Source organism: Panulirus ornatus, chromosome 23, assembly GCF_036320965.1.
Source record: "Panulirus ornatus isolate Po-2019 chromosome 23, ASM3632096v1, whole genome shotgun sequence".
Lineage (NCBI taxonomy): Eukaryota > Metazoa > Arthropoda > Malacostraca > Decapoda > Palinuridae > Panulirus > Panulirus ornatus.
This window is the reverse complement of record NC_092246.1, coordinates 22,318,108-22,345,545: the sequence shown is the minus strand read 5'-3', so window position 1 is coordinate 22,345,545 and position 27,438 is coordinate 22,318,108. Positions and strand designations below refer to the sequence as shown.

At 41.8% G+C, this 27,438-nt stretch overlaps 2 protein-coding genes across 8 annotated transcripts in view; both read left to right on the top strand.

Moving 5' to 3' along the window:
* Positions 1-790: 790 nt before the first annotated feature.
* On the top strand, positions 791-7,942 carry LOC139756909 (uncharacterized). The gene is made up of 3 exons (XM_071676826.1): positions 791-1,000; positions 2,808-2,920; positions 6,783-7,942. Exons 1-3 carry the CDS (start codon positions 998-1,000, stop codon positions 7,165-7,167), a joined length of 501 nt encoding a protein of 166 aa, XP_071532927.1. The 5' UTR covers positions 791-997; the 3' UTR covers positions 7,168-7,942.
* A 2,892-nt stretch (positions 7,943-10,834) lies between these two features.
* The window catches only part of ArfGAP3 (ADP-ribosylation factor GTPase activating protein 3), a 56,546-nt gene continuing 39,942 nt past the window's right edge, over positions 10,835-27,438 (top strand). For 3 of the 7 annotated variants that reach the window (XM_071676819.1, XM_071676821.1, XM_071676823.1), the window contains exons 1-4: positions 10,835-10,959; positions 12,129-12,320; positions 13,335-13,466; positions 16,528-16,641. In XM_071676819.1, coding sequence (XP_071532920.1) covers positions 10,885-10,959; positions 12,129-12,320; positions 13,335-13,466; positions 16,528-16,641 — 513 coding nt within the window. In that variant the 5' untranslated portion in view covers positions 10,835-10,884. The remainder of the gene's footprint in view (positions 10,960-12,128; positions 12,321-13,334; positions 13,467-16,527; positions 16,642-27,438) is intronic. The other 4 variants (XM_071676820.1, XM_071676822.1, XM_071676824.1 and 1 more) reach the window with 2 other exon arrangements.

The following is a 27,438-nucleotide window of genomic DNA, read 5'->3' as shown; positions in this document are numbered from 1 at the left end:
ATCAAGTTAAACTATTACTGGAACATGAACACAGAAGACATTAGATCTCCGCGTGAGATCCACTAATACCAAGTTTGGCATCCTCATCCTCCACTTCTGTGAAAGATTTTTCACTCATGTGAAAATTGATCTTGATAGTGGAATGTAGACGACCTACTGAAGCTAGAAGGCAAAATCATAGCTTTAGATGTGTAGATAAACCACGAAAATACTTAGAACTGATTAATGATAAGGCCAGACACGAACTAGAATGAGGCTGAGGTGCACAAAAAGCTGAAAATCCTCTGGACACTCAAGATATTCCAGTTTACCTTATAGATTCCTATACACACAGAAGCTAACACTTCTATGTTTTTGAGACTATGTAGGGAAACGCCTTGGCTAAAATGCGTTTTTTTCTCTTGATGATCAAGGAATCAGTCATTCATACCAGGAGGACTAACAAACAAATGAGGGAGTTGGTAATGAGCGTTGGTACACGGGTCGACTTGGCAACGTGGTGTCGCCCTTGAAGTTCATCTTGTGAAAGTGGAGTATTCCTGCTCGACCATTGTTTTAAAGCAACTCCTAATGCTTTTTAGACTTCTCTATGGATGCTGTAATATGTCCAAAGTGGAATGGAGAAGGCGAATATATGACTGGGTCATTAGTTGCGAGTAAGACTGCCGTGTTATGACCCGCCCGGGGATAAGGAAATGTTTACTTCCGAGTCTGCAGGTGGCGGGGGATGGGAGGCGAGCTGGGCGGGGGGACCTGCCGAGTCAGTCTCGGCGCGGGTCTTCCGGTATGGGGCAGCGGCGAGCGTCCCCACGCATGTGTACGTTCACATGAACTTACAGGTGTACACGGCGGCGGGGGAGGAGGCAGCAGCCATAATTGCCATATCCTCGATGGAACAGAGGTCGCGGCGGGGACATAAATACCCGGGCGGAGGCGAGAGAGGCATCAGTTTCAACCAAGACTTCCATCAGCTCACAAGCGGGGTACACTGAGGAACATGGTAAGCTGTGGTGCCTCTTTTTATAAACGAATAACTTACTACAAACACAACTTATCTCTCACAATAGAGATTTTACGAACTTGACAATCACTTCATGTGCTGTCACTCACACTACTGACGTCTGTATATCATCACTCACTTCTTCACTAGTGGAACGTTGTTAACTACACTAGATGTCATGATTTATTGTGAATTTTAGAAACTGTGGTTTTATGAAGTATTATTGTGGAGCTCATAATGCTTCAGAATATATATAATACTGAGAGAGATATATATACAATACTTTGAAAGATATCAGAAATAGTGGAACTTTTTCTCCAAATTATTTCAACTATGTTACCGTCCATAAGTCTTTATTTATATCAAGATATGTATAGGTTGATATTAAATCTTTGTCTTAATTGTTTTAGAATGATCATAGGCACTACAAATTCACAGCAGTATATCATTGAAGAAATGAATATTGACTTCATTGCATGGTTCTGATAAATTTAGAAATAAGATGAATACTTGAAATACGCATTTTTGGAGAATTAGACTTCGATAACGACAAAGCATAAAGCTAGATGTTTACTGAACAAAACAGAAAGTCATTGGAGATTCCTCAGAGCGTCAAAGTGAAAGTTGTTAGAGAAATATCAAATATAGTATTGTAAGGGATCGCGAGCAGCGTTTAGTTGGCTAGTTGAGCCTAAAGCGACGTACATAAACAGCTTTACCCCAGGTCACGACCACCACAACGTTTACTGTAGAACATGAATGACTCGCGACAATCATTCATAAGATTTTAAGCAATATATATGTATATATATATATATATATATATATATATATATATATATATATATATATATATATATATATATATATATATGCATATAACCAGTGAGTTTAAAGATGATAATCATATCGACCTTGCTAGAGTCATCCGTTACCCATCATCGAGTCATTAGTGTCCGGTCCCCTTGTATACCTGCCAGTCTCACGTGATCCTTTACTCTCTGTTGTCGGCCTGAGCTTAGAGGCAAGTAGAAAGTGGCATTCATTATTCCGACTGTAGCCGACCTTGGGTGCCGTGACGGTCGATCTCCACATAGTCGATCGCCGTGAGTAGTGACTTATGAAGTGGGTCTGGCTGTTCTGCCTCACACTGTTGTTTGTCTATCATACATCAATCTCCTTCTATGTTATCACTTTACCACATGGTAGTTCCGTGGAGTGTTTGAGGTAAGCACAAGCCAATTTACTTTCCAGTGTCGTAAGGTATTGCTATTGTTATAACAAAGGCCAGCGACAATTTTCCATGTAAAGTGCTGTATTTGTAGAACAAATTTACTCTCATATTATGATATATGGTAATGTGTGGCGGGAGAAAAAGTTTGTTACGCCTTAAGCTTAGCACAGTGATCGTTTGCTGATATGGCTGGATTCCTTACATCACGAACTCTGGATATGATTTGTGAATTTATCTCCCATATCTCGTCAAGGAACAGGAACCCACCGAGTAAAATGTAGAAGGCTGGATGAGTTTATTGTGAGGTCCAGAGTACAGTGAAACTTAACTCTTAACGGCAACGTTGTACATCCATTACCCTGCCATAGTCAGCCTGTTAGCTACTATACTAATTGGTAACAAGGATCACTTAAGGCATGTCGCGGCCAGGGTTCCTTGAAGATGGGGTGGGCTTTAGTATTGTATACGCTCTAGTAATCATTGCTCTGTGTATCATATATTCCTATGCCACTCACAGGTATCTTGTGTATCTTGTAATGACTCTTTGTTCTTGTCTCTTCCCCGACGGTACAGTGGAAGGCAGTATTGCTAGTTATCTTCGCCAATGCTGTCCTGCAGAGGGCAGAGGCGGTTGGCGGAGGAGAGAGCGTATCCTTCCCCGGCTACATCCCCGACGAGAACATCAGGTACGGTCGTCCAGTTCTTCATTCCCACCCTACAGGTCACCCCCATCCTCTAGAGGTCCTCTCATCTCACCAGAATATGTATCGACTCCCCCACAGAGCCTGTCATCTCCTCACAGAATACATCGTGTCCTCCATACAGCTTGTTATGTCATGTCGGCTCCTTCGCAGACATCAACCTCAACAATACATCAACCTCCTGAAAATCATCTCAACTCCCCTCATTTCATGTCACTTCCCGACAGGTCATCTAGACTCCCCTCGTATCTCCCCAGCTCTCAGCACGTCCCATCAACTACCCAATAGATCCTCTCCTATCCTCAAACCTCCTCATGTTTCCCACCACATATCCTCAGAACTCCTTTCATATCCTCAGAGCTCCTCTCGACTCTCTATTAAATCCTCTCATATCCACAGAGCTCCTGACTCCTCTGTAGATCCTGTCATATCCACAGAGCTCCTGACTCCTCTGTAGATCCTGTCATATCCACAGAGCTCCTGACTCCTCTGTAGATCCTCTCATATCCACAGAGCTCCTGACTCCTCTGTAGATCCTCTCATATCCACAGAGCTCCTGACTCCTCTGTAGATCCTCTCAAATCCTCATCGCTCCTCCAGACTCACCCCCACCCCCCGGGAAACTCTTCACCTCCCAAGCGTCTCAGAGCTCCCACTGACGCCTGACAGCTTCCCTAGAGGCTAGACCAAATAGATACACCTCAATACTTGACCCAGCTGAACCCCAGAAGTACTAGCGTCTCGTTCCACCAAGTCATCAACATCAATCCTCATACATTTTTGTTGATGACTTGTTGGTTCCCTGGATGACAAGAGTGTAGGCCAAGGTTGGCTGGTTGGGTCTTGGTTGCAGGACGTCACCCAACGCCTGCCTGTGGCTGTCGTAACTGTTTGCTCTTGCATATCAAAGATATTCTCAGTGGTACTCGTATCTGTTTACACGGAGACCAACACACGTTAACACATCCGTATGTACATACGAGACATCGTCTTAATGAGATGCTACTTTGACGTACATTCACCCGACATACACTCACCCGACATGCACTCACCCGACATACACTCACCTGACATACACTCACCTGACATACACTCACCTGACATACACTCACCTGACATACACTCACCTGACATACACTCACCTGACATTCACTCACCTGACATACACTCACCAGCATCCCATACTGGCGTGCTTCCTGCCTCCAGCTGTATGTAGTGTCTCAGCCTTACTCCACCAACAGCATTCCCTTCCAATCCCCACCATCAGCTTAATCATCCAATCCCCAGCACTAGCCCATCCAATCCCTACAACTACCCCATCCATTCCTTACCACTAGCCCATCCAATTCCCACCACCAACCCATCCAATCCCCACCACTAGCCCATCCAATCCCCACCACTAGCCCATCTAATCCCCACCACCAGCATATCCCATCCCTACCACTAGCCCATCCATTCTTTACCACTAGCCCATCAAATTCCCACCACTAAACCATCCAATCCCCACCATTAACCCATCCGATCCCCCCCCCCACTAACCCATCCACCCATGCCACAAAACCACCAACCCTTCCCATCCAGCACCCCCACACCTCCCATCCTGGTCTCACCACCACCACCCCTCCCATCTTGGTCCCACAATCCCTCCCGTCCTGATCCCACCACCACCCCTTCCATCCTGGCCTCACCATCACCCCTTCCATCCTGGCCTCACCACCCCTCCCGTCCTGATCCCACCACCACCCATCCCGTCCTGTCCCCACCACCACCCCTTCCATTCTGGCCCCACCACCCATTCCAACTTGGTCCTACCACCACCCTTTCTATCCTGGCCCCACAACCCTTCCCATCCATGACCTTCCACCAAAACGACCCCTCCCATTTTGGCCTTCCGCTACCATCACCCCCTCCCATCTTGGTTCCATCACCACCACCCCTTCCATCCTGGCTCCACCACCACCTCCACCCGTCCCATCCTGGCTCCACCACCACCTCCACCCGTCCCATCCTGGCCCCACCACCACCACCACCCGTCCCATCCTGGCTCCACCACCACCTCCACCCGTCCCATCCTGGCCCCACCACCACCTCCACCCGTCCCATCCTGGCCCCACCACCACCACCACCCGTCCCATCCTGGCCCCACCACCACCACCACCCGTCCCATCCTGGCCCCACCACCACCTCCACCCGTCCCATCCTGGCTCCACCACCACCTCCACCCGTCCCATCCTGGCCCCACCACCACCACCACCCCTTCCATCCTGGCTCCACCACCACCTCCACCCGTCCCATCCTGGCTCCACCACCACCTCCACCCGTCCCATCCTGGCTCCACCACCACCTCCACCCGTCCCATCCTGGCCCCACCACCACCTCCACCCGTCCCTTCCTGGCTCCACCACCACCACCACCCGTCCCATCCTGGCCCCACCACCACCTCCACCCGTCCCATCCTGGCTCCACCACCACCTCCACCCGTCCCATCCTGGCCCCACCACCACCTCCACCCGTCCCTTCCTGGCTCCACCACCACCTCCACCCGTCCCATCCTGGCCCCACCACCACCACCACCATCCCCCCAACCCCCAGCCCAAGACCCACCCCCTGTGCGAGCCACCTCTGACTTACCCTCATCTCTTAAGCTTCTCTGTGAAGATCCTGCCCACCTGACTTGTGTGCGGTGCAATTTCATTACAGACTGGAATTCCGTTTTCCCTACGAAGGTCACTTGATAGACCTCCTCACGGATGAAGTAAAGACGTATCCCAGCCCTTCCATCCCCGTCATTACGATACCCTTCACCAGTTTTACCAGTCCCGTCACTAACTGCTCCTTGAGCAATTCCTCATACCTTGTGGCAGAACTGCCCTGCCAAATCCCCTTAACTATTCTCCTATCCTCCAGCCAAGCCCGTACTCCCGTGAGAATATCCTCTCTAATCCAGATCCTTCTGCTGACTACTTCCATCATATCCTTTTACGACATGCTTCTCCCAGTCGTACCATTTGCTGGTCCTGATCCCTCCCTCGCCCTAAGGTCCTGGTCCTTCGCTAGACGCACTGTCATGCCCCTGGACGCAAACCTTCTCCTTGATCATTCTTTCCTGCAGCGCCAGCAGCCGCCCTTGCCTTACGTGTGACCATCCTCACGTTTTATGTTTCCCAGAACCGTTCTGACCTCACAGTTCCTTGTTTGTCTTCCCAGCCACGTAATGATTTGTTCTTAATGATCAGAATTCATTAGATGTATACAACCAAGAATTGTACATTAATTCACAAAGAATTATTTTTTTTTCTGCATGATTCTTAGTTTGTTTTGAAAACACTCGGGCATGCATTGTATAATTATGAATGACATTCTTCTGTTTCCTGTCCTCTCTTCACCACTGAAGCTTAGAGGGACAATTGTGTGCTTTCCTTCTTCTTGCACTAAACTTTCCTCACGGGGAAGATCATCTCAGGGAGGTCACAGGTCAGAGGTCATGGCTCTCCTAGGCTCCTGTAAGGCTCCAGCGACAAGGGTAGTACAGAGGTCATGAGAGGGCTCCCACATGACACAGGATAAGTACCTTCTGGTCCGACAACCAGTTCTCACCAGATGTTTTATTTCTTGTTTCTTCCTGTTTACTGTATACATGACGTAGACACAACCCTTGTGAAATATTTGAAATACATTTTAAGGCAACTTTTCAAGCAATAAGATGATATTCAAGACTTATGAGAGATATATCGAGAGCATTGGATGAGAACCTTCATAGCTCGGCACCTTAGTGTGGCATCGGCGAATCGGTGTCAGCCTAAGGCGCACATGACGCCTCGGATCGTAATCTACGTGACTTCCTCAGGGCGAAGGCTCCTGAAGGGGACGGTCAGATCAATGATATCTACCTTCATCTCGTATCGCAACCCACGCTTGGCGATGACGAGGTTATACTCTACCCCCGACGCTTGGACTTCGGCCTGGGCATTGAGGACGACCAGGACCCAGAAGCCCACGTCTACCACATCGTCACGACAGACGAGCTCGCCCAGCTCGAGCAGACAAAGCACGGCAAGCATGGCAAGCACGCACACAACCACAAGGGCACCAAGGACGCCACGAAAAGCATCAGCAAGTTGAAGCCTTTGGCTGGCCCTGTCAGCGCTCCCATCTCCGACCCCCAAACCAACTTCCATCCCTCCTATCCTTCCCCGCCTCCTGGTGCCTATCCTCATCCTCACCTGGGATAATAACCTACTAACCCATCAACATCTTTTGTAAATATATTTTTCCCTTCTGAATCCTAATGGCTCGCCGGTCTCCAAGTTGCGTCCTTGCTCAGCCTTCCCCAGCGCTTGATTCCCCCAACACCCCACATCCTTCATCCAACACCCCACGTCCTTCAGTATCCTACAAGCCCGAAGCCCCAGAAGTTTGACCCAAAGGTCACCCCTTAGTCACCCCTTGACATATGTCAGTAACCCCTGAGACATTTCAGTCAATCTAGTTTATTATATCCCTACATACAACCCCATGATCAAGCCCACGTCAAACCCCCAGTATCCTACCCTCCAACACCCACGTCAAACCCCCAGTATCCTACCCTCCAACACCCACGTCAAACCCCCTAGTATCCTACCCTCCAACACCCAAGGCAAGCCTCCAGTATCCTACCCTCCAACACCCACGTCAAACCCCCAGTATCCTACCCTCCAACACGCACGTCAAACCCCTTAGTATCCTACCCTCCAACACCCAAGGCAAGCCCCCAGTATCCTACCCTCCAACACCCAAGGCAAGCCCCCAGTATCCTACCCTCCAACGCCCACTACAAGACCCCAAAATCCTAACGTGCCAAACCCATACCAAGAGCTCTGCATCCTAACCTCTCATGCCAAGAGTTTTGCATCCTTCCCTCCCATGCCATAAGTCTTGCAACTTAACATTCTACGCCGAGTCCTAGATCCTACCCTCCCACGTTAAGAGACCTGTGTGTTACCTCCCCCACCCCCACCCCACCCCACCCCAAGAGTCCTACATCCTACTCTCCCACACCCAGGCCAAGAGTCCTGCATCCCATGCTGAGTCCTGCTTCCCATCATTGCTCACCCACGCCAAGAATCCTGTATCCTACTCTCCCATACCCACGTTATGAGTCTGCATCCTACCTTCCAGTACCCACGCTAAACGTCCTGCATCCATCCTACCCTCCCATGCAAAAAAGTCCTACATCCTGCCCACCCTCAATCCTACATCCTACCAACCCATGCCAATGTCATTCCTGTATCCTGTCTCACATCTCTTAAATGTTCATCCTTAAAAGTTTCTTAGGGTACCCTTCATACTAAGGCCTATATCCTGCAGCCAACCCTTTACCCAGTCCTGCAGCATCCTTCTCCCGTCTTTGATATCCTTCAGGCAATCCCACAGGGTTCTCCAACCTGCAAATCCCCTTCCCCCCAATCTCCCATCCCAATACATTGGACTGGCAAAGATAGAGGCATTCACTGGGGCATTCCTCCTATTATGTGATATTATGTTTACGTATTTATACACATATACACACATTGTATATCATGGTATATTTATAAACCAAATGTATATGCATGGTGCTGATGCTAAAAAAAATGGTCAAATACAGTAAAAAAAAAAATGTGTGATTGATGCCATGAGTAGTCGCGCCGAGTGAAAGGTTTCTGAAATTGTATTTATGTTGTATATACTAATAAATCATATGGAATATATCCCTTGAGTTCGCTCTCGTGCCTCCTTACCTTCCATTGGACTTTGGCTGTTAAGCCTGACACATCAAGGGCAACCTAGTAAGGTGTGAGGGCCTTGTGATACTCATCCTACTTTACTGTCTGCTCTAGATCATTGTAAAATTGTCTGCGCTGAAGCAAACACACTTTCAAGGGAACAAACTATACTTGATTTATTGAATTATAGATCTGTCTCATCCTTATCCAAATTCTCTCATAACAACTTTTATAATTTAACCTTTTCTACTTTTTTTTCCGACCTGATCAATTTATAGTTAAGTATTCAATTACTACATCCGTTATTTTCGACACTTTCCTCTGCCTCAAGATTTGATGATTCCGCTTATCATCCTCCACTCATCACCTCAAACCTAAACCTTTTCCCTATGTCAAATCCTCATTACGTACAGTCCTCCGAGATCTCTCTCAGCTACAGGCGGGGCAAGCACATACCTCCTCGCATGCAAAGGTAGTGCGCCTCTGAATTGCCCCTAATCCTGGCCCATCAACTTCACCTCCGTCGAAGCACCCAAACCTTCCTCTCCTCATGGAAGCGCTGGTTGGTTCAGCCCGGCTTGAAAATAGACGACCCTGTTAGCTATTATTGCCCCAGCCTTCGATCGTCCACTGCATCCAAATTCTTTGAGGCTCTGAGTTCCATGAATAGACCGCTTGATAGAGCGATCTATTCATGGAACTTATTGATGGACTAGTGGGCCGCGCGCAGAATTCGAACCTGAATGGGGCCGCGCATGGCTCACGGTGGCCCATAGTCCTCTCGTACTGTTCATCTTCCCCTTCTTAACTGAGCAGCACCTTCGCATACTTACTTGCTCAGTCCTTCATGCACTCTTTTCGGCTCTTCACTTTGGCAGGTGTCCTTACTTGTCTATAGATAAGTATGGACACCCACCAGTGGCAAGAGGCGAATATACTGCATGAGGGACTGAGCAAGCAAGCAAGGAAAGCCGTGGAAGCGACAAAAATGGCGGTCACAGACAACAGGGAAACACGGCAGAGAAATGTGGAACACGGCCGCTCGTGGTAGATAAGGAACGCGGAGCACCGACGCGTCGAGGTACACTCTCTTGTGTGATATACAGACTTGTGTCTTTGTATCTTTCTAAGTTTTCCAAAGAAGTCTTCTGTGCAAACCAAAACGTTAGAATTATAAAACTCCGAAGCTCTCCCCTTGTTTACTTACCATCCCTGTACATACATTTGTCGGAATGCACAGTGATATTTGAATAAGCTTTACCAAGACACTCCTAAGAAGCCTCCAAGAAACTGTTTAAAAAAATCTTAGGTCACAAAAACCTACTTTTCAGGTTATCAAGAAAGATTCCCATAACTTGATGCCTTGCTTCGTAAAAATAACGAAATAAGACTATAGCAAAACGTTTCTCCCAGCTGCAGACTTTAAGACATTAACTGTTGACTCATTTCGGTGGGGATTCTGAGAAGTAAGACGTGAGGATAAAGGGAACTGACGGATTTAGGCGATTTGTTGGACTTCTCTGACGTCCCTCCATCGTTGTAACCATATCTGAACTGTAGACAGACAAGTTAAAAGTTGAGAAACACATATGCGTCTATTGCGAAACCGAAGAGCTGAAGAAACAAACGAAGGCAAATGTCTGCCATGATCTTTCTTCTGCAGAATAGTCGCCATGGCCTTTGTTAAACAGAACAGCACTTTAGTTTCAGGAAGTTAATCTCAAACGCACTACCAGCCACTTTTTAAGTCCCTTTTTACATTAGCAATTTCATAAATATAAGTTTCCCAGTGGCCTTGTGGTCTTTATTGTGGTCCACATACACAATCATGAGTATTAATCACGCCAAGCTACAATATATACATGCTGAAATATGAACTTGAAACATCTGACATGATGTATGAGAGTATCTCCTGCATTTTTATATTCAAATATCACATGTCAAAGATATGGGGAAATTTGTTAGAGATTGCTAAAGAAATATTACTTCCAGTGATCTTAGTAGGCTGGAAAAAAAAGACGCAGACACTGTCGAAATATTCTCACAATAAACTTACATTATTATTCTTAGCTTATGATATTAATATAAAGATAACACAGATTTATTGATATATTCGAAAGTTAGCGGGACGCGTCGGGTGCTGCCACCTGTGGGCGGACCTCCCGAGCAGCAGGTGACGTAAACAAACACACGTCAGTTCCAAGCAAAATGGCAGAGAATGGACCATCTAAAAGTGATATTGAAGCTGTATTCAAGCGACTCAGGTCCATACCAACAAATAAAGTAAGTTTGAGAGTTGAGTGAGGTCGTTGCCTACGTCCTGCAATAAGTAATCTTTCTCTCAGGTCAACAGTAAAACTGACTCTTGGCATAGTAGTAACTTAGACTTGTTATCAGGATATACTGAAGAATTCGAATGTCCTACATTTCATATGATGAGGAACATGCACTGTTTTACAACTAGTGGCAGAAGTTGAATATGAAGAGTTTAGAGAACACGAAGATGCCTGTAAGTCTGGCAGATGACAGGCACCAGAAGCCTTTAGCGCTAAAAGCAGCAGTAGTGAAATACAACCAGTCATATATAACAAACTTATGTTGTTGTAATCATGTCATTGCATTATACTTAAAGCGAAGAACAAGTGACACCAAGTTCTTGCAATGTAAGAGAATCTTTATGTGTATTAGACTGTTCATTCTTCTATCATGCTTGAAATATTGTTAATAGGAAATGAAATGTATACAGCTGTTTTCTTTCATGGAATGTAGATTTATATAATAAGTTTCTGGCCGAATTTAGCAGATAATTAATCAAGATTTTTTAGGATTTTAAAGACTTAAAACATCTTTTACTAAAACCTAGTACAAATTTTCAAGACCTAGATAATGTATGTTAGGTGTTGGTACATGTCCTTGCTGATATTGCACTATACTTTCATATTTATTTGTGGTTAGTATTCGTTAACAGGTGAGTGTATATCCATTATTCTCTTTAACTTATTAAGTGACTGATATTAGTATTCTTATGGGACTAATATTAGTATTCACCTGGGTACAATTCTCTTTAGCACCACCATCTTGATAATTTATGGATCTGAGATAAAGTTATATCAGCAGAGTCCTTTCAAATAATAGGAGTGATATAGTCTTCAGGTTGATGTTTGGAGGATGAATGGTTAAAGTCTAGTTGAACTCCACATCAGTATTAGCTTTAGAAATGGAGTGATTTTGTTCTTCGTTACTTGTACAGTCTTTGGTTATTGATTTCATTCTAAAATTTTTCATCTCTTTTCCATATGTCCCTCTTCTTTTTCATTCTGTTATCTGAATCTCCAGAAATGTGTCATTAATATGCTTAGTGTCATTTTTGCTGTTATATATTGAAGTTTTTGTTGCCATAGATGAGAGGAGGCTGAATAGAATAATCTAATGCTTTTCATAATTGATTTTAGGTATGTTTTGACTGCAGTGCCAAGAATCCTACCTGGGCCTCGGTGACCTATGGAGTATTTATATGCATTGACTGCTCAGCTGTACACCGTAGTCTAGGAGTCCATTTGACATTTGTAAGGTCAACACAGCTGGACACAAATTGGACATGGTTACAGCTACGTAATATGCAGCTTGGTGGCAACACTAATGCAGTAAGTTGTGTCACTGAAATATACTTTATTGATGTTGTTTACCAGTAAATGGGAGATGGTAGATGACATGATTTTCACACATGAATAACTCATTTGTAATAGGTTAGTCATTGTTTTTGCCATGTAATGTAACATATCAAAACACTTGAATAATTACACATTTTTTTAGAATGAGTTGAAGAATTTAGGTTGGAAATAAGGATGTAGGAAAAAGTTATTATAAAGCAGACCAGGATGCGCTCCATCTTTTGTCTGACCTGCAGATTGGAAATAATTGGACGTGACTTGAGGGTTTGCCCTATTCCCCTTGTTGTCAGTAGTAACAACCAGTTTTTTTTTCTTTTTTCTATTTCAGGAATTGAGATTGTCTTTATTATTCCACATCTTGTTTTACTTCCCAGTCTTGAATCAGAGATCCAAGCAATTGAATTAGATCAGATTCTTCCTTGAAAATCTCACTTGTATATTGCAGTCCCACTTAATGCTTTGTAAACACCATCAAAACTAAGGAAAATAGAGTTATTTGCCCTTTTCCTAAACTACAAGGTTCTAGGTTGCTGTGTGGAAGATAAAGATGTTAAGTTTGAAAAAGTATTATTCCACTAAATGCATATCCCTATGTGCATCATTTTCTTTTTCCTATCCCTTTCTTCCTATGTATTCTTTTCCAAAAACAATTTTTTTAATCTTGATATTTATAGGGCCAAGGCACAGACACCAGTGGATGTTGAATGAAATGGGTTGATGAATGAGGGAGCCATCTGCACCAGTGATATCCATGAACCAGGGATGGTTGACTGAGGGTTGCTAGTTGTCAGAGATGGTTACTGTATGATTGGTGGGTCTCAGGGAATCAGCATTAGCCTGCCTTATAGATAATATCTTACTTGAAAAGAAGTAAAGTCTTTATGGGTACAGTCTGTTTAGGGGAAAATTCGTTTCATTTTTTCTTTTTCATGTTTTAAACCTAACAGTTTTCATGAATAATGAAATATGTACTTAATTTCATTGCAGAGGACTTTCTTTTGTCAGCACAACTGCACAACGTCAGATGCCCAACAGAAGTACAATTCGCGAGCAGCACAGCTGTACCGAGAGAAGTTGTTGCAGATGGCTCAACAAGCCATGAGGATTCATGGGACCAGGGTAAGGTTGTTAGTTTCAAGCTATTGTCAGGCAAGCACTCTTCAAATATCCTGCTTTATAAAACCAGGATAGAGGCTTAAGTTACTAAGTTTGAGAAATTTTCAAAATATTGTACAATATCATCGAAATTTTTGCGATTACTTATAGTGTAAGTCTTGATACATTTTCTTTATGGTTAATCCTTGTTTTTCCTTGATATATGTAATTGCAGGTGAGATGGTAATTAGATGATAATAGTTTTGTGAAAAACTAGAAGTAAGTCGCATTTCAACATAAAAATCTATTGTGAAAATTAAAGAAATTATTGATACAATGTGTACTAGAAAGCAAAGGCCTCGTGATTGCAGACCTCATAAAGTAAATACACATGCTCAGACAAAACTACTCACCATCAGTAAATACCATAGAGCGAATCCAAACTTAGCAGTACCATCATCTTAATTCCTGAAAAGAAAATAGCAACTTAGCTCTCCTTCCTGAACAAGTTTTAATCACAAAACCAAACACACCCAACTCTTGACAAATTATCAAAAAAAAATTCATACCCTGCATGTGACCCCATCCCCCAAACATGAGATAAACTTAAGCCAAATCAACAACATCGCTTCTTATAAGGAATGTACAATCATCCTCATGAACTGCTGCTCAAAAATTAGTCATACCAAAACCCAAAAGCAGCTGCTACAGCTGACAATCAGACCTCAGTTTGAAACATAAAGAATTCCCTTACTCTAGATCTTGATAGCATATCTGACGTCCATGTAAAATGTTTTGTCCCAGTTGCAGTCCAGATATTTACAGGTACAGTATCTTTATCTACTCCTGGTTACATAATGTGTTCCACACATTTAGAAACTCACCAATGTAGTATCCATCCCAAAACCCCTCAAACTACCCAGCACTCCTTCCTCCTATCACCATATATCACAGCTATAGTGTAAAACCAGTACAGAAGTCTTATGACCTGTTTTTGCTCTAATTCTTTTTTTTAGCTATATGACCTTAAATGACCTCTTGAGGACAGTAAGGTGGCTTTAATTGTTCTTGCATATTGGGGCACCTTTCAAGTTGTTTTCACAAACTTTGAAATAAACTGAATATTTGCTAAAGGATTCTGTCTCCACTTCATGTCCAAACCATTTCAGAATACCCTGTTCAGCTCTCTCATTTATACTTAGCTTGCTACCACACCTCTTTCACACCCTGGCATTCCTTACATGATCAACCCTCCTCTCCCCACATATTGTGGTATTTTTTGTGGCAAAAATTTAAACAAAACTGATTCATAGAGTGTTTTGTACATCATAAGAACTCAAGGACTTACCCTATATTTGTAAATCATGGTGACACCATACTGTTTACCAATACATTCATTTTCTATAGTGTATGGTGTGTAGGCATTTCTTTGAACTCTGTATTTGCCACCCATAACTATTTTTGAATGTCACGAATCCTGTAGCAACAGATGAAAAATTGGTTAGAAAATTCTTCACAATAGGTTAACTTAACAAGTAATTGTGAAAAGGATTTTCCTCATCATGTATACATACAGTGAGAAGATTGGCTTAAAGAAATATGAGAGACATATAGCTGCAGATAGGAGAGAATGAATGAAGGATGAAAAGTACTATGCCAGTGATTATTGTGGATCATTTATAATATGATTCAAGCTTAAAAACTATCAGTGAAAGAAAAGACAGTCCTTGTACTTGTCTTGTAGTAGCATTTCTGTGGACAACTGTTCTTGAGTGATGTTTATTAAATCAACTTAAATTTTTTCGTTTAAGTAGGTTAATGATTATATAGAGTTTGTCTTGCTTCAGTAAACTTGATTAAAACACAAAAGTTATTTTATTACTATAGTAATTCTTTCATTTCACTTCACTTTTGCTGTTTACAATATACTTCATGTTTCCTTGTCTTTGTATTGAAAATGAAGATGATGATACTTCTGTTAATTCTTAAAATAATTTTTGAATATAGAAAGTGACACATCCTTTGTGTAGTGGATTGCTTGATAAAAGAACTTAGTGGTGATAAGCTTAGTCGTTTTTTAATATAGGAAATAGCACATCCTTTGTGTAGTGGATTGCTTGATAGAAAAGAACTTCATGGTAATAAGCTTAGTATATTTAATTGCATTTTTTTACTATGAATGTCCAGTTTCAATATTTTCTTTTACTGAAAATTTGTGAAATTTCATAATAATGCTGTCCAGATTGATAAATGATTTTAGAATGATATGTTTAAAGTGTATCAAAACCAAACACTATAGTAGAATCCATTTTCTAAAGAGTGAATGTGGTTAGCATTTTTCTATTAGAAATGCTAATTACCATGTCTCCAAGGGGAGGATGGTGTGGAAGTTTCACCAACTTTTTTTTTCATGTTTTTCAGACTGATTTTATTTCTTAAGAAATATTAATTTTAAGAATGATTCCCACTCTGTATCATAACTAGAAATTTGTTTCATAACTAGAGATTTTGATATGATTAATTAAGAATTTGTGAATGTATCATAACTAGAAATTTGTTTCATAACTAGAGATTTTCATATGATTAATTAAGAATTTGTGAAAGCTTTTAGTAGGTAAAATTTTTGTTTTTACCTTTATTTTAAAACCTTGATTATACATGCTGTAGGATCACAATAATTCCTTATCATGTGTTGCTTTTTAAGTTATGCCATAGGTGAATTTGGACTAAAAACCTTGCCAAAATTATCTTTGGGTTGTATAGCTGTTTTAGATCTCTGTGAACATGACTATGGTGGGTTTAGATATCAACATTTCTTGATTGAAAAGGTGGAAGGAGAATCTTTTTGAGAAGCACCTTTGACTCAAGTATGTCACAAGGTCTGCCTAGTAAAGGTATTCTGCATTTAGTTATAATGATTATCTTAGTGCACAGTACTATCGATGAACAACGACAAATTGCATCCTAATATAAACTCTTCCTGTGGCTACATCTGTTTTTTAAGCAGGTGATGCACCATCTTTTCGTATTTCTTTATAAGCTGTTAGTGGGAAAGTTGTTTTGAATATTTCTTTTCCATATCAAGATGGAACTAGATCCTCACCAGACCCAAAGACTGGCTAGCACTGTAGGCCTGGCTGCCTGGTCCACTTCAAGCTTATCTGCATCGCCATCAGCCACTCAACTTGAACCTAAGGTGGTGAGAGAAGGAAGTTTATGCTCTTTGAGTGTGGCACTGTGTTTGCTTTAATTTGAAGGCCATATTTATGAATCATGCTGGTTTAGACTGCAGCAAATTGCTGTAATCTTCCTGAGCATATGAATTCAAGTAAAATTTTCTGAATAGCATTATTTATGGTCTTGGTAACAATGGGAGCATCCACAAAGTGATGTCAGGTCACCTTACATGAGTCAGTAATATGGCCTATTGTGGTGCTACATTGTGATTGTTAAAGTTTCTTCTGGTACCTGCAGCTTCCCAGCTTGTTCTATATCATACATTGTTTTATAAAGAGCTACATACCTTAGGATTGGGAGGTTTAACAGAGTTGTTTGCTAGAATTTATTACCTAGTTACTGTATAGTGATTTGATCTCCTATTGTGTCTTTTTCTTAAAACCTCCCTAGTTGTTAAGAAACTTAGACGATACGAAAACAATTTTTTTTTTCTTGACGAGTATCTGGTAATGTCATAAATTTATAAAGAATTCAGATGCTAGATATTATTTTTTTCAGTGTTGTTTTTCCATACTTATCTCCTGCTTCAGTAACATAGCATCAAGAACAAATGAACAGTGCCCTCATTAAAACACATCCAGTCTCTGTCTTACATGTATAAAGTACTAAAACCATAGCAAATTATTGACATCCAGTCCCCATAGACTAGATTGATTACTATGACCATTTCATATACCCTGGTTTAGCCCATTAACAGCACATTGTCTCCCCCCCCCCAGCTCAATGCCCCATATTGATTCATTTCATTCTAACTAATGCATACCTTTCACCTTTGTGAACTTTGAGGCCCAGATACAAAAAAGCCTTCTCTCCATCTTTCCATCTCCTTCTCTTGCTTCCTCTACTTTTTGTGTGACAAACTATTTCAGCATATCCTTTTCAGGCCTCTCAACAGACTACACATATTACGAATTCTCTCTACTTCCATTCGCAATCAACTGTTACTCCTGTATATAAAAAAAGACAATGTGTGTCTTGAATGACCACCCAATTAGCCTTACATCAGTGTTAGGTTAAATGATGGAAAAAATAATACAAGATGAAATTGTCCCATTTCAGAATCACAAAATTATATCAAACAGCCTGCACTGTTTCCACAATAGAAGATCCTGCCTGACAAATTTATTGGAATTTTTAATGTTATTTATCAGAATTGGGATGAAAAAGAACCGTCTGATGTAGTGCATTTAGATTTCCAAAAGACTTTTGATAAAGTTAACTCACAAGAGACTTTTACATAGATTCAAAGAACACAGAATCGGTAAAGAACTCTGCACATGGATCAGAGACTGGCTTGCCGGAAGAAAGCAATATGTAGTATTAAACGGTGAAGCCTCAGATTGGCTAAATGTAACAAGTGGTGTGCCATAGGGCTGGTCCTAGGTCCCATTCTTTTCATGATATACATTAATGACCTATAACTCGGTCTCACATCCAAGATCTCCAGATTTGTTGATGGTACTAAACTAGGAGGTAGAGCTGTAAACAGGCAGGACTGCAAAATGATTCAAAGAGATCTTACTAACAGAGTGGTCAGACAGATGGTAAATGAAGTTTAATGTAGACAAGTGTAAATTTATGCACTTTGTAGACAAGAGTTACAACTACAAACTATTTGGAAACTCCTTAACTAAAGTAAATAAAAAAAAGGGCCTTTGAGTTATCATTAGCAACATTCTGAAGTATATGAAAGTGTCAAGCAGCATGTAAAAAACAATCAAATGTTAGGTTTCATTGCCAGGAACATAGATTACAAGACACCAGAAACAGTCCTCACCCTATGATTCTCTAGTAAGACCACACCTTGAATGTGCAGTCCAGTTTTGGTCCCCAAACTATAAAAAGACAAGGAAAACTTAGAGCAATTACAAAGACGCTTGACAAAATTGATCCCATCCCCTAGAAAACTGGCATATGGAGAGAGGCTAAAACGATTTGTTCTCTTTTCCCTTAACGTAATCCAAGTGTTTAAAATTCTAAATAAGTTCGATAACATAAATCATGAACATCTTTTCAGAATACAAGAAAACATGGTTACGGACATGGGGAAAAAGCTTTTCCCATAGGTCTGTTGAGCAATGGAATAAGTTGCCATCAGACATAGTGAATGCAAAGACATAGTGAATGCAAATACTTTCAAAGGTTGTTTAGACAAATATTTTATAAATTCAGATATACTCTGAGAAAAACACCAGAAATATAATGTATAAACAACAGAGGTAACAGGGATGATAGAAGGCTAATATGCAGCATTGGGGAGTCAGTGATAACTTAAAAAACTGCTGAGCAGAATTACACTTTCTTGTCAGGTTAAACTCCTTTTCTATTTTCAGACATCCCAGTCATGGGCCAATCAGGCCCCCTGTTGTCTGTCTCATGTAAACTTGCCTCCCACCACATGTTGTCGTAAGGGCATTTTGTTTTCGACTCGTTCATCCTCTACCATTTATCTGCATTAAAGTATCAAGACCCAAATTCACACAACAGTGTCCAGATTACTGTACCCTCATACATACTTTACCGAACTTTGCCCATACTGACTCTACCTTCCCTTTGACTTGCTCCTCGCTGCACCCAGTTCCTAGCCCCCTCTTCTGCTCTCTAATGCTTAAATCCTTACAGTTCAATTCACTATTGCATCCACCCCCTAGTACCAAAACATTCCACATCCTCCAGTCTTCCCTACTTAAAATTGAACTAAAACCATTGTGTGTCATTCCCTTGATAGACCTCATTACCTACTTTGTTTGCATTTACTGCCCTTATTTTCAGCTTTATTACCTTTCTCATGACTCATTTTCTTTCATGCTCCAGTCATGTACATTCTTTCTCTGCATATACAGTCAAAACTCCTTTTTCTCTTTCATCTGCAAGTTTATTTACTCCTCAACTACTCTTTAGCCTTTCTCATATGTCCATATCCTCTCTACTTCATGCCACTTACTTCACCTGCACATTTTTAGCTCAGTTTTGATAAATAACTTCCAGTCTTCCTCTCCTCTAGTGTCATTTACTTTTACCCTATGCAATTCAAACCCATCTTCTGATTGCTCTATAAGTTTGCCAGGCATATGGAGACAGCATGCTAACTGGCAGAGACACTTTATAGCTTTTCATTAGAATTGGTTGAGTTAAATGATAACTCATAGGTTCTGGTGCAGGACCTTTTGCAGTTACAGTGACAGAGGCTGCTTGCAGCTTGAAACTACACCCTTCCCTAACTTACAGCCCCCTTTGGTTCACTTTGCATGGATTCTTCTTGCACAGTTTATTTTGTAACTCCAAAATTTGTTCTGCACATGGGAGGTTTTCTCATAAATTATTTATTGGCAAGGTTTTGGGCATCATTCCACTCCAGATTCATAAGTTACAGCCAAGCCAAGCCCAGGTGTGGCAGATTTCTGTTTATGTCTGTTATATATTATTTTATGATTTATTTTTCTAGTATACCTGACATCCAGTTATATGTATGCTCAATTATCTGGATCATGATTTTTTGAATGACTTTTATTCATTTTTTTTTTTTTTTTTTTTTTTTTTTTTTTTTTTTATACTTTGTCGCTGTCTCCCGCGTTTGCGAGGTAGCGCAAGGAAACAGACGAAAGAAATGGCCCAACCCCCCCCCCCCCCATACACATGTACATACACACGTCCACACACGCAAATATACATACCTACACAGCTTTCCATGGTTTACCCCAGACGCTTCACATGCCTTGCTTCAATCCACTGACAGCACGTCAACCCCTGTATACCACATGACTCCAATTCACTCTATTTCTTGCCCTCCTTTCACCCTCCTGCATGTTCAGGCCCCGATCACACAAAATCTTTTTCACTCCATCTTTCCACCTCCAATTTGGTCTCCCTCTTCTCCTCGTTCCCTCCACCTCCGACACATATATCCTCTTGGTCAATCTCTCCTCACTCATTCTCTCCATGTGCCCAAACCATTTCAAAACACCCTCTTCTGCTCTCTCAACCACGCTCTTTTTATTTCCACACCTCTCTCTTACCCTTACGTTACTTACTCGATCAAACCACCTCACACCACACATTGTCCTCAAACATCTCATTTCCAGCACATCCATCCTCCTGCGCACATCTCTATCCATAGCCCACGCCTCGCAACCATACAACATTGTTGGAACCACTATTCCCTCAAACATACCCATTTTTGCTTTCCGAGATAATGTTCTCGACTTCCACACATTTTTCAAGGCTCCCAAAATTTTCGCCCCCTCCCCCACCCTATGATCCACTTCCGCTTCCATGGTTCCATCCGCTGACAGATCCACTCCCAGATATCTAAAACACTTCACTTCCTCCAGTTTTTCTCCATTCAAACTCACCTCCCAATTGACTTGACCCTCACCCCTACTGTACCTAATAACCTTGCTCTTATTCACATTTACTCTCAACTTTCTTCTTCCACACACTTTACCAAACTCAGTCACCAGTTTCTGCAGTTTCTCACATGAATCAGCCACCAGCGCTGTATCATCAGCGAACAACAACTGACTCACTTCCCAAGCTCTCTCATCCCCAACAGACTTCATACTTGCCCCTCTTTCCAGGACTCTTGCATTTACCTCCCTTACAACCCCATCCATAAACAAATTAAACAACCATGGAGACATCACACACCCCTGCCGCAAACCTACATTCACTGAGAACCAATCACTTTCCTCTCTTCCTACACGTACACATGCCTTACATCCTCGATAAAAACTTTTCACTGCTTCTAACAACTTGCCTCCCACACCATATATTCTTAATACCTTCCACAGAGCATCTCTATCAACTCTATCATATGCCTTCTCCAGATCCATAAATGCTACATACAAATCCATTTGCTTTTCTAAGTATTTCTCACATACATTCTTCAAAGCAAACACCTGATCCACACATCCTCTACCACTTTATTCATACAGTGTACATTACATTGTTGCCCAATCATCCCAGCATAGCAGATTATGATTTTATAAGTTATGCATGAGAGCGCTCCAATACAATTCATCAAGCAGGTTTCCATTATCCATGTCAGTAGAAGCTGACTGTGAAAAGTTAAAAGATTAGTACACTACAAGGACTGTTCTTACCAGTACTAACCTTATCTACATTGAAAATTACCACTGTTAAGTTTATCAGCAATGAAAAGGTCATATGACAATTATTTTTATCACATTGAGTTTGATTATGATGTATTCTTGTGAGCCCAAATGTATACTATGAAGAGGTGGTCCTGTCTTCTGTCTTTAAACACATTGAGTAAGTTGCCAGATGTATAATGACTAACCCCCATGAACAGTTGCTGGTAATTGTTTCATTTCCTTGTCAGGATGAAAAATTTCTAGCTGCTTGGTTGATATATTTTTGGGGAAAAAAATTTTTTGTTGTTGAAGAGAAAGGTTGTGCTAGTAGTATGGCAGTTATGAAGAGGAAAAAATGGTAGGGATGTTTGGTTAGTTAACTGGGCAATGCCATTTTGCTATATAAATTATAATTGCCAGGGAGGGAGGAAGTGGTAGTAGCAAAGTAGGGTATGGTAGCCTTCTGCATAAGCAAACAGACTAGGGCAGGAATATTATAGAATGAGTAAAATGTGGGAACTAGATACATCATTGTACAAATTTGCTTAAAAGGCTCCCAATTAATATCTTCTGTACCATGGTTTGTGCAATGACTGGGCAGATACAGCTGATTTTGCATAGTATTATTATTATTATTATAATATTAGTAGTATTATATATGAGGATAGGGAAGAAAGAATGCTCTTTGTGTATCAACAGTTTTTCGTAGAGGGCATCTAAGAGGAACAGAAGTGCTGGGCTAGAAATCCTCCTTTTCTCCATTAATTTGCTAAAACTTGAACAAATGAAGACAGATGAGCACTTTTCCTGAAAGGTTGAGCCATCTTTTACAGGTGCAAGCATAGCTGAGATGAGGAAAGGCAAACAATCACAGAAAAAATGAAATATTGTCATCATCTTCAGTCTACTGTATGCTTGGGGGGGGGACTATAATATGAGTCATTTGCTGTTTACAGATCGTATTTTTCTGGTGGTAGACGTGAGAGAGAAGATGCTGAAGCTGGTGTCAGCTTACAAGAGTGTGTGAAAGGAGGAAATTAAGAGATAATCTGAATAAACATAAGGCAGTGATGTTTAGCAGGGGATAGGCTACATTGGTTTGAGTGTAAGTTTGAATGGATAGGACCTAGAGGAAGTGAAGTGCTTTAGGTAAGTGTAAATGGACCTTGAAGCAGATGGAAGTATGGGGAAGTGAATCCCAGGGTCGCAGAGGGGCCGCTGATCTTGGGTGCGTTGAGGATTGTATAATAGGTCACTGTCTATGGGGGCATAGATGGTATTTTTGATGATATAGTATTCTCAGTTATGTTGCATGGGTAGGAGTCTTTGTCCCTGAATACAGCGGAGTGGAAAAAAGTGGGCAAGTTGTAAATGAAATACCTGAGGATATTATGTGATGTGAGTAGGATTGTTCATGTAAGAAATTGCAGTTTAAGAGAGATATAGTCAGTCGAGTATGATTGAGAGAGCTGAAATGTCCATATGGATAGGACGCGTGAAGAGGACTAACTATAAGGATATGCTTGTCGGAAAGGAGTGAGTGGGTAGTATTCTTTCTCTCCTTTCTCCAGTGACAGGAACAGATGAAGAAAGACTGCATCTGTTCACATCCCTTCTCTTGCTGTCATGAGTAATGCACCAGAACCACAGCTCCTTATCCACAACCAGTCCTCAAAGACCTTTCCATGGTTTACCCTGGAAGCTTCATATGCTTTGTCCATACAGCACTTGTCAGCGTCGGTTTACTACAACATTCCAGTTCACTCTATCCCATGCATGCCTTTCATCCAACTGCATGTTCAAGCCCTGCTTGCTCAAAATCTTTTTGTTTCCCTTCCATCTCCTATTTAGTCTCACCATTCTCAACCTTTCCTCACTCATTCTCTCCATATGTCCACACCATATCAGCACACCCTCTTTGTTCCCTGAACCACGTTCTTTTGATTACCACACATCTCTCTTACCCTTTCATTACTTAATCAAATCAAACCACCTCACACCATGTATTGTCCTTAAACATTTCATTTCCAACACATCCACCCTCTTCCATATAGCTTTATCTTGAGCCAGCTTTATCTTTAGCCCATACCTTGCATCCATCTGTTACTGTTGGGACTACTGTTCTTTCAAACATAACCATTTTTGCCCTTCCTGATAACATTTTTTGTTTCCTCACATTCTTCAGTGCTCCCCACCCTGTGACTCACTTCCAATTCATGGTTCCATTTGCTGGCATGTCCACACCCAGATATCTAAAACACTTCACTTCCTCCAGTTTTTCTCCAAACTGACACCCCAACTAATTTGTCCCTCAACCCTGTTACACATAATAACCTTTGATTCACATTCGCTCTCTACTATCTTTTTTCACACTCTTCCAAACTCATTCACCAACTTTTGAAGTGTCTCGCCCAAATCTGCCACCAAATAGGGAAAAAGAATACTTCCCATGTGTTCCCTGCATATTGCAAATGACAACTAAAAGGGGAGGGAGCAGGGGCCTGGAAATCCTCCCCCTCCCATTTTGACTTTTCCAAAAGAAGGAACAGAGAATGGGGCCAATTGAAGATTTTCCGTCTTGGGCTCAGTCCTCTGTTCTTAAAGGTACCTCATACATATTCACCATTTCCTGCATTAACGAGGTAGCATTAAGAACTGAGGACTGAGCCTAAGAGGGAAAATCCTCGCTTGGCCCCCTTTCTCTGCTCCTTCTTTTGGTAAAGTAAAAACTGGAAGGGTGGATTTCCAGCCCCTCACTCCCTCCCCTTGTAGTCGTCATTTGCAACACGCAGGGAACACGTGGGAAGTATTCTTTTACCCTATTTGGTGGCAGATTCGTGTGAGAAGCTTCAAAAGTTGGTGAATGAGTTTGGAAGAGTGTGTGAAAAAAGATAGTTGAGAGCGAATGTAAATAAAAGCAAGGTTATTAGATTTAATATATATATATATATATATATATATATATATATATATATATATATATATATATATATATATATATATATTCCCTGGGGATAGGGGAGAAAGAATACTTCCCACGTATTCCCTGCGTGTCGTAGAAGGCGACTAAAAGGGAAGGGAGCGGGGGGCTGGAAATCCTCCCCTCTCGTTTTTTTTTTTTTTTTTCCAAAAGAAGGAACAGAGGAGAGGTCCAGGTGAGGATATTCCCTCAAAGGCCCAGTCCTCTGTTCTTAACGCTACCTCGCTATCGCGGGAAATAGCGAATAGTATGAAAAAAAAAAAAATATATATATATATATATGTATATATATATATATATATATATATATATATATATATATATATGTAGGTTTGCGGCAGGGGTGTGTGATGTCTCCATGGTTGTTTAATTTGTTTATGGATGGGGTTGTTAGGGAGGTAAATGCAAGAGTCCTGGAAAGAGGGGCAAGTATGAAGTCTGTTGGGGATGAGAGAGCTTGGGAAGTGAGTCAGTTGTTGTTCGCTGATGATACAGCGCTGGTGGCTGATTCATGTGAGAAACTGCAGAAGCTGGTGACTGAGTTTGGTAAAGTGTGTGGAAGAAGAAAGTTAAGAGTAAATGTGAATAAGAGCAAGGTTATTAGGTACAGTAGGGTTGAGGGTCAAGTCAATTGGGAGGTGAGTTTGAATGGAGAAAAACTGGAGGAAGTGAAGTGTTTTAGATATCTGGGAGTGGATCTGTCAGCGGATGGAACCATGGAAGCGGAAGTGGATCATAGGGTGGGGGAGGGGGCGAAAATTTTGGGAGCCTTGAAAAATGTGTGGAAGTCGAGAACATTATCTCGGAAAGCAAAAATGGGTATGTTTGAGGGAATAGTGGTTCCAACAATGTTGTATGGTTGCGAGGCGTGGGCTATGGATAGAGTTGTGCGCAGGAGGATGGATGTGCTGGAAATGAGATGTTTGAGGACAATGTGTGGTGTGAGGTGGTTTGATCGAGTAAGTAACGTAAGGGTGAGAGAGATGTGTGGAAATAAAAAGAGCGTGGTTGAGAGAGCAGAAGAGGGTGTTTTGAAATGGTTTGGGCACATGGAGAGAATGAGTGAGGAAAGATTGACCAAGAGGATATATGTGTCGGAGGTGGAGGGAACGAGGAGAAGAGGGAGACCAAATTGGAGGTGGAAAGATGGAGTGAAAAAGATTTTGTGTGATCGGGGCCTGAACATGCAGGAGGGTGAAAGGAGGGCAAGGAATAGAGTGAATTGGAGCGATGTGGTATACAGGGGTTGACGTGCTGTCAGTGGATTGAATCAAGGCATGTGAAGCGTCTGGGGTAAACCATGGAAAGCTGTGTAGGTATGTATATTTGCGTGTGTGGACGTGTGTATGTACGTGTGTATGGGGGTTGGGCCATTTCTTTCGTCTGTTTCCTCGCGCTACCTCGCAAACGCGGGAGACAGCGACAAAGTATAAAAAAAAAAAAAAAAAAAAATATATATATATATATATATATATATATATATATATATATATATATATATCCCTGGGGATAGGGGAGAAAGAATACTTCCCACGTATTCCCTGCGTGTCGTAGAAGGCGACTAAAAGGGGAGGGAGCGGGGGGCTGGAAATCCTCCCCTCTCAATTTTTTTTAATTTTCCAAAAGAAGGAACAGAGAAGGGGGCCAGGTGAGGATATTCCCTCAATGGCCCAGTCCTCAGTTCTTAATGCTACCTCGCTAATGCGGGAAATGGCGAATAGTTTGAAAAAAAAAAAAAATATATATATATATATATATATATATATATATATATATATATATATATATATATATTGCGCTACCTCGCAAACGCGGGAGACAGCGACAAAGTATAAAAAAAGAAATATATATATATATATATATATATATATATATTGGATGTTAATGTGCTGAGAGGTGCAACTGGAGGGATGTCTGATCATTATCTTGTGGAGGCTAAGGTGAAGATTTGTATGGGTTTTCAGAAAAGAAGAGTGAATGTTGGGGTGAAGAGGGTGGTGAGAGTAAGTGAGCTTGGGAAGGAGACTTGTGTGAGGAAGTACCAGGAGAGACTGAGTACAGAATGGAAAAAGGTGAGAACAATGGAAGTAAGGGGAGTGGGGGAGGAATGGGATGTATTTAGGGAATCAGTGATGGATTGCGCAAAAGATGCTTGTGGCATGAGAAGAGTGGGAGGTGGGTTGATTAGAAAGGGTAGTGAGTGGTGGGATGAAGAAGTAAGAGTATTAGTGAAAGAGAAGAGAGAGGCATTTGGACGATTTTTGCAGGGAAAAAATGAAATTGAGTGGGAGATGTATAAAAGAAAGAGACAGGAGGTCAAGAGAAAGGTGCAAGAGGTGAAAAAAAGGGCAAATGAGAGTTGGGGTGAGAGAGTATCATTAAATTTTAGGGAGAATAAAAAGATGTTCTGGAAGGAGGTAAATAAAGTGCGTAAGACAAGGGAGCAAATGGGAACTTCAGTGAAGGGCGCAAATGGGGAGGTGATAACAAGTAGTGGTGATGTGAGAAGGAGATGGAGTGAGTATTTTGAAGGTTTGTTGAATGTGTTTGATGATAGAGTGGCAGATATAGGGTGTTTTGGTCGAGGTGGTGTGCAAAGTGAGAGGGTTAGGGAAAATGATTTGGTAAACAGAGAAGAGATAGTGAAAGCTTTGCGGAAGATGAAAGCCAGCAAGGCAGCAGGTTT

Bases quoted from the DNA above. Each gene is read 5' to 3' on its own strand.
- LOC139756909 (XM_071676826.1), top strand. The intron at 2,921-6,782 runs GTACGGTCGTCC...TGACTTCCTCAG, and splicing joins ATCCCCGACGAGAACATCAG to GGCGAAGGCTCCTGAAGGGG.